The sequence below is a fragment of the Dermacentor andersoni genome, chromosome 2, assembly GCF_023375885.2.
Source record: "Dermacentor andersoni chromosome 2, qqDerAnde1_hic_scaffold, whole genome shotgun sequence".
NCBI lineage: Eukaryota > Metazoa > Arthropoda > Arachnida > Ixodida > Ixodidae > Dermacentor > Dermacentor andersoni.
The window spans coordinates 238960265-238974303 of NC_092815.1; the positions used below are offsets into that span (position 1 = coordinate 238960265).

The following is a 14039-nucleotide window of genomic DNA, read 5'->3' on the forward strand; positions in this document are numbered from 1 at the left end:
TATGCAACAGGAAAATAAAGTGCATCTCAGGTTGCTTAAGCCCGAGCTCGACATGCGTTCACATTTGTGCTCCAACGATTTGTGTGGAGTGGCCATGTCAAAAAACTTCCCACCAAAATGCCCCGTTCAAGGAAGTTGCTGACCAAGGCCGAATTTCAGGAGCCGAAGCTGTAAAAATGACAATGCACATCTCAGGGCCGCTTGAATCCCATCATCTGGGCTCACATCGGTGTCTCGTGCTGCAATGCTTTGCATTACGTAGATGTCAACTACGGTTGAGTTGGCCAATTATTCAGCGGCTTCCGATCACAAGTTTTTTTTGGTTTGTATGTTTTTCTCAAGGTTTTTTTTTTTTCCAAAATGCATGGAAGAGGTTCTACTGTACTACAGTGCAACTCCAGTTATCCGTCCCCCAATTTTGCAAAGTCCCAGGTTTTACAGAAGATTAGAGCAGTCTCAGCAAACTCTCCCCGTAGAGACAATGCATGGAAAATGTTGATTATATGACATGAAATTACACACATCCCATCTTATACGATGACTTGCATGAAACTGCGAATTCAACAGAGGATCAACAGGTGCAGCCAGCCAGTCTCTAGCCAATCGGCAGTGGCCAAACTGGACAGTCCACACTTGCAGAATACACCCCCGATTTCATCTTATTTGTGATTGCCACAATTAAGCGCATGCTACATAAAAAATATCTGGAGTGCATTGTGTATGGGTGCACACTGTTTTGTAGTATAAGCCTATAAAAATTGGGTGTGCAACTGATTTGAGGGTGTATTAAAATTTGGAAAATACTTGCAAATGAAGTAACGGTGCATTCAGACACTTTTTATGAATTTTAATTTAACCCGCTGGATAATTTGATCAGTTCTGTCAGTCCTGTCAGAATCGACTAAACAGAAGTTGACGTGACGAAAATCATGGCAAAAATACAGTGTGGATATGGGACAATAGCTAAAGACACAGGATGCAATGCCGACTATCAACTGACAATTTATCATGGTAACCACAATACAAGGTGGCCGAATAACATTGGCCAGGCTGTTGACAAAAAAAAAAGCTGGTAGAAGATACAATTATGAGACCTACAGTGTTTGGTCATCAGTCGTCTTCTGCCACAAGATAATCTTACTGCACTAATTACATGGCTAATTACTAGGGCTGTGCAAATACTGAATATTTAATTTCAAATTGAATATCAAGCTGAATGAAGTAAAAAAGCTGAATATCGAATCGAATATTGAATAGACAATTGTTCGCAAAGCTTAATGCTGACAAATTTCAGGCACGAAAATATGTTGCTGCACATGCTCTGGAAACTCCCAGCACTCCTTAACAAGAATGTAGCAAGCTAACGTGGGTACACAGAAACAAAGGTATACAGTATGGTCTGCCCTTATTAAAGGAACACCAAATTAGTATGCCAGCGCTCATTACAGCTCAGTTCTAGTACATAAAGGTGAGGAATATATATATTTTTTTATTAATAGAACTTATGCTGAATACAAACAAGTGTTCTTTTTTTTCTTTGAAACTAATAAAATAGTGACATTCGGTTGTACTGAATACCAATGAGGTTCTCAGTTCAACAGAGGACCTAAGCTTTGCAGCAATGTTTTATTCATTGCATAGAAAACTTTGCTTTCCTTGTTTTCATCCAAAATGCAGAAGGGTTTTCCTATTTTTATGGCAGGTGGGCAATTTTAAGGCCAATTTGCGCAGCAGACGAAAGTGTGGAGTATGTAGCTGGCACCAATGGTAACGAGCAGGTGCCATTTGTGCCATTTGTTCAGCAGGATTTGCCACCTGTCAAAGAATCTGAAATTTCGAGTCGCCACAAGTTCTCTGCCCCCTCATTCCTTCCTTCGTTCATGTGCCGTCTCTTGCTTTCATTTGCAACGCGGTTTGTCGGCTCTCTGAGTGTCGTGTGACTGCTGCGGATAGATCTGCATACACGGTAACAGACCGCAAGCCGTTGCGGAATGCTTGCCGCTAGTACGTTTACAGTGGTGGCTCATCATGTGATCAGTCCCAAGATAATGTCTGCGGGTTAGATTGGAGCCTCCCGAAGTGGTGTGAAGTTCGTCGGCGCACGTATCCAACACGATCTGCATGCCTACTGGTGGCTAGTTGGCCTCATCTTCACACATGCTTTCGCACTTTACGAAACACACGTTGCTTTTGTTGACATTCCTTCTATCTGCGTCGTGTTATCATTTCGATCGATCCTACCGACCTGCACGAACACTGCACCGACAGAGGTGGTCCCGGCCAATGCCGAGTGTACGATCCCCACATCAGGCCGACATCGGGGAGCACTGGCAGTGATGAAGTCTGCTACCACCTCAGTCAGGGTGGCCATCTGTGGCAACCTTGGCACTCCTCTTGCACCGAAAATGAAGTGAAATGCTCGCTTGGGTGGCACCAAGCACGAAGCGCATGCGCATGCAACATATGGCACTGCGTGGGTCTCTACACCGAATACATAGAATAGTACATACTATTCAATTGCAAATCGCATTGTGTGAACGTTCACTAGTCGATTTGATTCAGTGATATTCGACATTTGCACAGCCCTATTAATTACACAATACTAATTAATGAAGTTTAAAATGTTTTTGACTTCAGATGGGAAAGCTATTATTGGGTCATAAAACATCCCATTCAGTCTTTTTCATCACAGTATTTACTGCATTATTATTTTTTCTACGCTTCCCTCGTAGCATGCAAAATACGAAAAGTGCTGTATGATTGCGCACCTGTGCACTATGACACCAGTGGTTTCAAAAAGTCTGATCACTGCCTGACTAGGCAACCGCCTAGAAATTGTCATCCGCTGATCGCGAGTTGTGTGTTGCACATGAAAATCACAGCCTATGCAATGAGCAGGCAGATGAGTCAGGTTGAGGTCACTGGTGTCACGACAAGTGGGTGAGTAATCATGCATCACTTTCGCATTTCACATACTATAGGTAAGGCTTGGGAAAAATGATTGTGCAAGACATACTGTGCAGAGAACGAATGAACAAGATGTTTCAGGGCGAATAATAGCTTTATTATTGAAAGTAAGGCCCTTAATTAAAAACCATAAATTTGATTAATTAATCTTGTATAAAGCTCTCCTGGTGACAAAAGAAGATTGGCGATTAACTGCATCTAGAATCAACTTTTGTTAACAACCTAGCAAAAAGTATGGTAGAAAAACCAATAGTCTATCGGGTTATTCAACCTAATGGTGCTATATATGCATTTTTCATATAGGTGCATTGGTCCTATAGGTATATTGGTTGTATATGTGTACTCGTCATATAGGTGTATTGGTACAATCAACTTATGTCTTATAGGCATATTGGTCCAGTGGGCTATAGGCTTGCTAGACCAAGAGCTGCGATGTAAGGTGAGTGTGCATCACACATACTAATGCCAGAGCAACATTTACACCACAATAAAGCTTAAAGTACTTTATTCACACTTTTCAGGAGGGTACTTACCTTGAATATGCGGTAATATAGCCACAGGAGAATCACTTAGGCATAAAAATGACACTAAGTTGAGAACAACGCCGGACTGTGGAACAACTAGGTAAGTAACTCCTGACACAGCTTGAAACAGCTTTGGATGTGTTCACAGAGAATGCAAAAAAGAAATAAACAGCACACAGCTGCTCTGAACTGCAAAAACTATCAGTAGCACACTTGGAAGTATAGCTGCTTGCGCCAGGGTACCTACATGCCGTCCTATTTTTGTGAAAGTCATGTCAGGTCATGTCAACGTGTTGCCTATCACCAGCATAGTCAAACTTTCCTAGTAGAGCAAACCCTCATTAACTCGAACTCTGATATCTCGAAATATTGGTCAAGTCAAAATTTTTTCCTGGCTCTGTGTCAACTCCATGTATTTTTCACTTATCTCAAAATGCTTTCGCACTGTACTCTGGATACCTCTAAATCTTGACTGTGAAAATGTCAGGAAAAAGTCATTACCCAAAGATTTCCATACTTTGTGCACAGCTGCGATATCACTAAAAAGTGACAGGATTACAAGTTTTTGGCAGCTTTTGCTTCATTCTACGCCACTCTCATAATCCATCTTTTACGGCCAGCTGCAATCTCATTAATAATGCGGGCGGGGTGCCGCTCTGCCCCCGATGAAGCATGATAAGCACGAGAAGTTACATGTGACCTCTGCAAAAAGCATACCCACGTGTGCGTTATCAGTTTGCTTATTCACCGTGCTCTACATTTCTACAATTGTGGATCCGCGTGCTAAGGATCGACGTATGGATAACGCGTGAATCTGCGTACAGATACTATGTAAATCTGCATACAGATGCCATGCGATTCGCACACTACACCAGCTATGCCAAATGCTTGGAACGTTTCTGCCATTTTCTTAAATGCACCCTGTAACAATTTTGTACAAATGTACCGAGTCATTACGGTTGGTACTTTTGACCATTAAGTGAGTGATTTAAACGCTCCACGTAATGCGTGCAATTTATTCTAAGGTTTTAAAAATGTGCATCGATAGCAATCACAGTCGCGCCGCTCACCTGCGTTTTCAGCCACCCCATCACCATCTAGATACGTACTGGGCACACGTAACGTCAGTCGGGCGAGTTACCTAATTGCCTGCCCAGGTTCCATCATTGATAATTTTTCCAACTTGATGGTGAACAAATGTTATTTGTAATAGTTGGGATGTTGGTCAACTTGTTTCTAAAAAAGTAACAGAAATAGAATACACGACAATTTATCACTACACTGAAGCAATTCCGGCACGCAGCGTCGTCTGCTCATGCTACAACGTGCTCCGTGTTGATGCAAGCTCCACCGCCAGTGTTGGCCTCGTGCTTTCTTTTCATGAGCACCATGAATGGCCCTTGTTACGTTGTGGGTTGCAAATCTACCGATCACCAACACCTCAAGCTGTGACATGTCCCTCTGCAAGGCAACAGGCAAATGGAGTGGCTGCAGTGCACGCATTGGACTGTCGGGTATTTGATCGGCTCCAGTATCTATGCTTTTGTGGCCATCACTTCACAATGGAGCATTATTACCACAATAGTGAATTTTAGCATGTCTAGTATCCCGGTAAATGCAGGCAGGCTGGGAATTCCGCCAGATGGGCGGAATCACAAATGTGAACAGTATGCGGAGAGCAGCCACCTGGTGGTGCAGAGCTCAACCAAACACAGAGCTAATATAGCAGTAACCAAGTGCCCTCTACTTTGCTGCAGGTGTAAATTTTTTGCCAGCAGCGTAATCGTGAACACAATGTCTTTTTAAATGTTTAAAATGTTCTACATTTGGTTACAGGAATATTACCTGGGTTTGGCTGGTTGAGCTCTGCGCCACCACATGGCTGCACTGTGCAGGCTGCTGACGTTTATGCCTCCACCTATCCATCAAAACACCCAGCTCACCTGCGTTTACCGGAATACCGGACACGCTCGGCGTTGCGAACGCTCCCAACGCACGTTGCATGGATAGCTCTTCCGGGGGATCGACGGCCCGGCGGCTAAGGGAGAGGTTGGAGAGGCTTCGTGCACCGTCTCCAAGATGAACGTAAGTAGATGACATGACGTCACATGATGACGCAGAGCCAGTGAAGGTGGAGCTTAGCCCCGATCACTCAGTGAACGAGTTGAGGAGAAAAGACGTGGCTAGGGAGGTGAATAACATTTAATCATCCGTAGTTCTCTTAATATGAGATGCTTCACTTAAATTGCAGCACGAATGTTTTATGGCAGCTATACCCTATGCATCCATAAAATTTGTGCAAAACGTTTCAGGGAGCCTTTAATTTAACCCTATCAGGGTCGATTTTTTTATTGCAGATTTATATTCTTCAGAGGGACCTGTTTTGAAAGAAATTTACTCAAATTTGTTTACGGTGACTACAAAGTAAAAAAAATTAATTTTGCATTGGTATATATGTACTGTTTATTCATGAATAACAACAATAAGAAAAGAAAATAAACTTATAAGAGTAAAACATTTGATGCATTGTTATATGCATAGTTCAAGGCTTAGAAAATGCACACACAATTTTGCAAGTCTCAAATGTTACTGCTCTTACACTAATATTTACGTCCATAGCGTAATCGAACTGCGTAGGTGAGCGCACTCAAGAAAACTTTGTGGTTGTGTGCTCGTCAAAAAAAGCAAAACGTGCGACAAACTTCCACTAATCTTCATCTTATCACCAACGAGGAGTGATTAGTTTTTACGAGTCTCCAAAAAGAAAAAAAAAAAGGAAGGACATGCACGGCAGCATCCTTCGTATGTGCACCCCTGTGAGCAATAAACGAGCGAGTAACAGGCGGTTACCCTTTGAGCGATTAGTAATGAGATAGCCATCAGTTTTCAAGAAGCCGAAACCGCCCGCAAAACAAAACTCAAGCTAACCGCCGCCCACCCACGCACGCGCCAATGCGCGAGCGGTAGTATATAGACGCGCCAGAGCAAACATACTAGCTCTAAAGCAACCCATGCAACAAAAACCGTGAGAGAGAGGCACAAGAAAAGAATTCCCTGTATTCCTGCATAGCGGCAGCATATGCCGGGAAAGAAAAAAATGAGGAAATTGGTGCGCTTTTTAAATGTAGAAACAGCGCCATAAATATATGGCATCGACCATTTTGTACTTGTTTGCAGTGCCGTATATTTACATCATTGACCCTGAAAGGGCTAAGTACCAAGTTCAGGGTCGAAATTTCATGACGATGCCATTTGTTTTCATGCTTCATCAGCAGTCATAAAGACACTCCACTGGCATTAGCAATGGGATAAGCCAGTTGAGAGCAGTGAATAAAAGAATGACATAGAATATAAGGGAAGGCATGGCTACAAAATTGTGGCCCTGGGGCGGTATTCCCAGTCAATTACTTTTTTCGAATACAAGCACTTTCACCATATTCCACGTACCTAGGTTTGGACACATTGGCACCTACGTGCAACAGCGTTTGCTTGGCTCTGTGCAAAGATTGCTGCTACCCAGAGAGGCCTGACATGTCAGGTGCTGACTCCTACAATTTTTTGCAAAAAGTTATCTACTGAAAATACCTCTCCTGATATATTGAGCTTTTGCAAGAAATTTAGCATCTACTAATGCCTATTTCGAAAGGTTTTATGTGATCAATACACAGCTAGGTGCTCATGTTTTCTTTAATTCACTTATATTGAAATTCTGCCTATCTCGAAATTTTTCCTGGTTTTTGCAACATCGAGCTAACGAGGTTTTATTGTAATAGATGATGCAGTGAGCATGTCCACAATGAATCTGATTATCAGTCGGCCCACACTGTGTTTTCGCAGGCAACATTGTCGCAGTTGTTAGCCTATAGTACTTCGAGTTCGGTGTGGGTGACCCCGACACTTCCAGTTGTATTCGCTGTACGGGTGCCAAAACAGTGCTCCTGTGGGATTATGGACTGCTGATAACAATCGCAAACAGACGGCACAAATTCCAGCAAACAACACAGAGGAAAAAACTTCAAAAAAGTGAGGAGCCAAAGTGACAATTGCCAGCCCTTGTTGATCATGCATTGCCTGTCATGGTGACAGAGTGCTGACGAGAGCACAGTTAGACAAAGTTTCATATCCTGTCCACCGCATCGCACTCTCGCACTGATTATACAGTTAAACCTTGATATAACGAAGTCGGCAAAATAGGCAATTTGCTTCATTATTTAAAAATATTTTGGTATTGAAATTCAACCTTTTGTGGTAATAAGTACAGTCACCTATGGATTTTTGTTACACAGAAGGGGCCACAAGATGTTCTGAATTATCAGGCAATCAGAAAAAGAAAATATGAATGAGAAAAAAAAAATGTGCTTTTTTTTTTTTAAATTTGAGAGTCTGCGACAATAGCTTTTGTTTTGCGATGTGTCAACAATATCTTCACATCGACAGTACGAAGTGAAGCCAGGCACACTTTCGAGTCCATTCCGCCCCTGCGGCTGATAGTGTCGCCTGCGGTGGAATGACACTATCATGAAAAGCACCAGCAGCATGGAGTGAATGCTTCATTTGCCTCTCGCTTCAATGCGTCTCCAAAACTCATAATTATGTAACTCCCAGTACTAAACATGAAGGAAAACAACGCACATGATTCCATGCCATCTCAGCATGTGCATTATTTTTACATGCAGCACATTACCTCTAAGACAGGGCACAGGGGCTGCGTATGTGCTCAGCTGAGCTGACAGCCACACATAGCCATGGCCGTGCTAGAAAAGTAGACGCGCGCCAACTTAAAAAAGGGTAATACTTCGTATAAGTTACAAGAAGTTAAATACTTTATTATATTGAGAATTTCATTACACTGAAATTTGTTATATAGAGGTTTAACTATGTAGGGTTGTTTGCTGTAATGGAATTGGGTAATGGGAACGCCAGAAATGACACTGCGCATACGCGGCCTCTGCCAACACCTCCTTCAAATGGTTCTAGGAGGTGTGGGCTCTGTCAGCCTGATGAAGTGGAGGGACAACTGTTGAATCAAGTTGGTCATATACAAAACTGCTACATACTCAACCAATGCCTCCTTTACTAGATGCCTGCCATGTGAGCCGAGAGGCTGGTTCCTGCCCCTCTCCTCTTTCCTCCTCTCCACCCGGTTCGGCTGCGAGCGCTAGCTGCGGTGGTCGCGGCAAACCTAAATCACATAGCCCTGCCTCCGAGATTTTAGCGGCGTCTTTTGCGATCCCGGAGGCTGGACCTGTGGTCTCACGTCAAGCCATTGGTCGAGAGCGCGCCAGCCTAGCAATCGTCACTTCATCTGCAACAGGAAGCGGGTCGGCAGCGAGCGCCGTCTCTCTGCAACTACCCTGAACTACGGGAACCTCTGCTCCAATGGGGAGACTAGCGATGCGGCAGGCATCTAGTAAAGGAGGCATTGACTCAACACATGAATTCTATAACCATGGCAGCTCTATCGTGCGCTTTTCCAAGCGGCACAATGAAGTATTTTTGAAATTTGTGCAGCTAGGTGCATATCCAGTTCCATTATATTTTAGAGTCCCTATTGGTCCAACGAGAAATGTATGGCTCATGCTCATTGGACCTTACTGGTGCCAATATGAGCTCATTGATCATAAAAGCAACAAACAGCTGTCAGCTATTAGGCCTTATTGGTGCTGATACTAAACTATTGGTCCCAAAAGTTACTAATAGCTGTCATTATTGGTACCAATGCAAACTATTGGTCCTATAGGCGACAATTAGATGTCACCTACTAGACCACATTGGTACCAATAGAGTCCAAATAAATTCCATAGAGTTCCAATAAGTTATTTGTAGAACTCACAAGATTGCTGTATTGAACCAATAGAAAATTCTACTGGCATTTTTGCTAGGCTATAGCTTGGCTAAAGTTTATCTGGGACACTCTGCATACAATATTACACATGCAAGAAAAGCAGCAAGACAGCCAGGAAGATAAAAAAAAAATGTGAGGGCATGCTTCCGCTGTGAATCTTGAAGGGGCACTAGACTTGAGTCCACTGTCACATGAATGTGCTGTTTCTTTACCACGATAACTCAGCAGCTAACTCTTCACATGTGCACCCTGCTTCAAAACTGTGTTCTTTTATTTTGCTCCCAAGAAGTAAATACGAGACAAAAACGGATACAACCAGCAAAAAATATGTGACATAGCAGTCATGAAGGCAAACACACAACTGTACATTATGCTCAACCATATGTAGTGTACAAGTGAGCACAACTATACAGTTATACACATTTGTGCTCAGCCTTGTCATTACTATGTCACCATCAATTTCTCATTGTTGCTGGGCTAGTTGGTTCATACTAGTGGTGCAAAACAATACGAAATGACACCAGTACATAAAAGCTGCAAGTGATCCTCTTTCCTGTCCTGGTCTTATTTCACATTGTTTCGTGTCCTATTGCACGTCTTGCCACTTTCACTGTTAACTCACTTGTAATGCGTGCCTCTTGAGATCACGACTGGACAATGCAACCTGCACAGCCTCCTGCACATGGAGAAAAAGTAAAGAATCATAATCACTGTCTTATAATATTGGTGCATCAATTATTCGTCAATTCCTTATATAAAGTTAAATATCATGTGGACTGTTTGTGGAAAGGTGTCCATGAACAATGGCCTTATTAGACCTCAAAAGTCCAGCAAGAGTGTGAAGTGGGTGAACAAAGGGTCGCTCAGTAGCCCATGTGGTGAGTTCATCTACTTCGAGTGCCTTTTATTTTGATTAAGTATATAAGCCCTTTTTTTGTGAGAGAATCAATGCATTCTGATTTTTGCTCCTAAGAGCATGGCCCATTTTGGTCGATTTGTGAACATGTGAACTCATGACGATGGTGTGAATTCGGTGGCAAGCAAGGAAGTGTCTGCACACTACAAACGTTGCAAACGCTGTCCGATACTGGCAAAAAACAAATGAAAAATTGCGATGCAAGAGCCAGATCTGCAGTAGGCAACATGCAAGGTCTGCTTTATTCTTTGCCAGGAGCTCGTCTTTGCAATGCTATGCAAGCTTCAAGCCACAAAAATGGTCTGCGATGGTCCTTGTGCAAAATGTATCGAGCCCAAAACACTTTCAAGGACTAAAAAGCAGTGTTCTAGCTTACGCTTTGAAGACGACAAAAAACACTCAACAATGAGCTCGATTTTATTTTATTGACTTTCAAAAAATATATATATATATACCGATGGAAAAGAAGGCTTAACAAGCAAATCACCACAAACTACCACAATGCTGCCAACCAGAATAGTTTGTCATAACTTCAGGACTTGAGCAATGTTGTAGACAGACATTCCAAAAGATCTTGATAAAGCCCAACATGAAATTCGCAAATTTTTAAAGGTGCACCAAAGGAAAATATTACGTTGAGTTAGCAGTATATATTATCTCTTAAGAGGTCTATTGCCATTTTCTGCGAGCCAATATATGACTTTTCTGCATACAAAATTGCCACCAAAGATACCGCTGCCACTCAACAATTTGAATGGCCTGTGTCAAAACCGAGTACTCAACAATGCCTACCCATCACTTTCTCTTGCGCCACTTTCTGTGAATCAGCCCCAGCTCTCTCAACTGGCACCGGCAGCATTAGCGCACCTCTTCCTTTCGCCCTCACTCTCTGCATGCAGTGCGGGCTCTCTCGTTTCCTGCTGCCAGCTCTTCACTTGTACACATCTTTTGTCTCTATCTTTCTGCTTGTTGGTGGTGCCAGTCTTTGAAACGCCAACGTCACATGAGAGGAGTACTATAGTTAAAACAGGTGGCGCCGCTAAAATTCTCACTTTGCGTCACACTCTTGCTTACAAAAGCACTGTCCTTGCTACGAATGATGAATTCGTTATTACAGAAGCATGAACTTTCAATTTAGCTCAAGCTAACATTTTTCTTTAGTGTCCCTTTAAGTCACTTCATGAAACTTAAGTGTTCTCAAGGCAGTGAAAACTAAATTTTTCTACTCTAGAGTCTTTGAGAACAAGTACAAATCCTGAAGTGCACAAAGACAGCTGATAGAGTACAATTCAGAGTACTGCGCAGGCACACCTCATACTTCTGGTGCTTCAAGAGCCAGTCGACGTGGTCATCCTGGTCACGAGGCTTGGCTACTATCACATCCTTAGGGCTCACCACAAAGAAAAGACCCTCCTCTGGGAGGCTGTCTGCAAGGCAAAAAGAAAGGCACATCGTCTGGTGGCACATCACACCTGCAGACCACCTAATCCTTGCAGCCAGGCATGAACGTACATTTACACAGTCACCCACAGTGTGAGTCGAACTGTATTGTAGTTGAATTTATGAAACGTGTAAGAGACAAGGATACAGTGATGTTGTGTAAGCAAAAAAGATTACCCGTGCCATGAATAAAAGCAGTTTGTTCAATAACTACCTCCGCAGAACATTCCTGCTCTATACTAGGGGTGCGCGACTACCAAATAGTAGATTTCACATCGAATATCAAAAAATGTTTCACCAAACCTAATGCTTACAAATTTTGGGCAAAAAAACACGGTGCTGCACATGCTTGAGAGTCTCCTAGCATTGCATAACAAGAATGTTGCAAGCTATCAGTAACTTAGGTACATAGAAATCAAGATATACAGTACAGTCTATTCTTATTAATGGAAACACCAAATTAGTATGCCAGTGCTTATTATAACTTAGTTCTAGTATATAAAGACCTGGAAAAAATTTTTTTTTTCAGTAGGATTTCTGCTGAATAGAATCAAGTGCTTTGTTTCCTGTAAAACTAGTGAATTATAGGCGTTCTGCTGTACTGAATGCCAATGAGGTTCTCAGTTTAATAGTGCACCTGCCTTTCCTGCCAACCTTTTATTTATTGCATAGAAAGGTTTGCTTTCTTGTTTTTCTCCAGAATGCAGAAGGGCTACCTCAACTTTACAGTAGGTGGGTTATCGTAAGGTCAATCTGCTTGACCAACGAAACGACCCTGCACCCCGTGACTTGATCTCCGCTCCGTGCACACCTGGCACTGACAGCAAAGAGCAGGTACCGTCCACATGTCAGCTGTGGCGAGATTTGCCACATGTCAAGGAATCTGAAATCTCAGGGTTACGGCAAGTTCACAGTGCTCGCTAATCCCCTCCTCCTCCTCGTCCACCTACCATGTCTCTCTCTCGTTTGCGAGGCGCTTTGCCGGCTTTCCGAGTGTCATGTGCCGGCTGCGAATAGATCTGTGTCGATTCGGCACCAAACCGCAACTTTAGTTTGTGGGGTTTGTGGCTCTCGCGGTGGTTGTGTGGGGGCCATTGCGTTGTGTTTCCGGGGGCTCCGTGTCCCTCTCCTCCTTGCCTGTACGGGGTGGCAGCGGGTCATAAAACACTGTCGCTCTGCTGTCATCCCGCCCACGTGAAGGTCAACAGGCTTTCCCCATTGGCTGACATTTTGGCGGGATTCGGACCCTGCTTGCGGGGCCCGAAGACGGGGGCCCGGGGAGACCACATCGGGGCGTCTGAAGGTGTGTACGTGTTCCTCTCTACCAGCGGCAGCTCCCTTTGTCCGCCGCCGGCCGATGGTTACTTCGGCTCGGCGGGGTCCCGGCCTCGGCGGGTGCGTGCACTCTTCCGTCGTCTCGATGGCCTGAGGCAGCGTCTTCCGATCGTGCCCCCGTCTGTTTGTCTGTCGTTTCTTTCTATTTCCCTTTTCTCTGCTGTGGGGCGCGCGATAGCAGGCGCTGACCGAAGGATAGGCAGCCTCTTACTGCTGGAATTCTTTGTTCTCTCTCTGTCGCGGTGCGCCCTTAGCGGCCACCGGCGACCATTCGGCCATGTTTTGTGTAATTAGCTTCAGATTCGGACGTGACGTTAAAACTGATGTTTGTATTGAGTCTCAGCTCAATAAATGTTCTTTGTTGGTTCTGGAGAGCTCCACCTAGGGTCTCCCTTGCTGCACGCGCGGTCTCGCCTTCCCCTAAGCTGGGGCCGGCGGGGCGCGTACGCGCGCAGCTGCGCGTCGGCACATGGAGCGGGCGCAGACGCGGTGCACTGCGCGCGTGGCGGCTCGGAGTGCTTGAACCCGCGGTGGTCGTCCGGCACGCGCGATATCGGAGCGTGCGCGCAGTGAGCGTAGCAAGGAGACCACAAATTGGTGCCCAACGTGGGGCCAGGGGCCTAATCAGCCTCTGGTCGCTGAGTGTCCGGGCTGCTGCATTGCAGAGGCTGCGTTGCGAACGCGCTTTGTCAACCGAGCCATGTCTCTCATCCGTGTGCCGAATTCGTCTATTTTCCTCTCACTCTTTCTGTCATACCTTGCCTCAGTAAAAGTAGCGTGGTAAGCGTATCGGACAACCACTTCGAAGTTCCGTGCTGCGAAGCGCGGATGAGGAAAGTAGTCAAGTGGCCGCCGAGATGCTGCAGTTGTCCTCGATTGTGGAGACCACGCGGGGCCGGAGGTCTCGCCGATTCATACCAGGAGGGCTGACTTTTCCGTCCTTCCATCTGCTCATGGATTCGGTGAGTCCGAAGGATTTACGTGAGTCTCTAGCATCATTAACATTCTGGCG

The 14039-nt window shown here is 44.4% G+C and overlaps 1 protein-coding gene across 2 annotated transcripts in view; it reads right to left on the reverse strand.

The window, feature by feature from the left end:
- lt (vacuolar protein sorting-associated protein light) overlaps positions 1-14039 on the reverse strand; it is a 184138-nt gene that overhangs the window by 76724 nt on the left and 93375 nt on the right. For both annotated transcript variants that reach the window (XM_055075699.2, XM_072286637.1), the window contains exons 12-13: positions 11564-11679; positions 9959-10012 (exon numbers count right to left, since the gene is read on the reverse strand). In XM_055075699.2, the coding sequence (XP_054931674.1) occupies positions 9959-10012; positions 11564-11679 (170 nt within the window). The remainder of the gene's footprint in view (positions 1-9958; positions 10013-11563; positions 11680-14039) is intronic.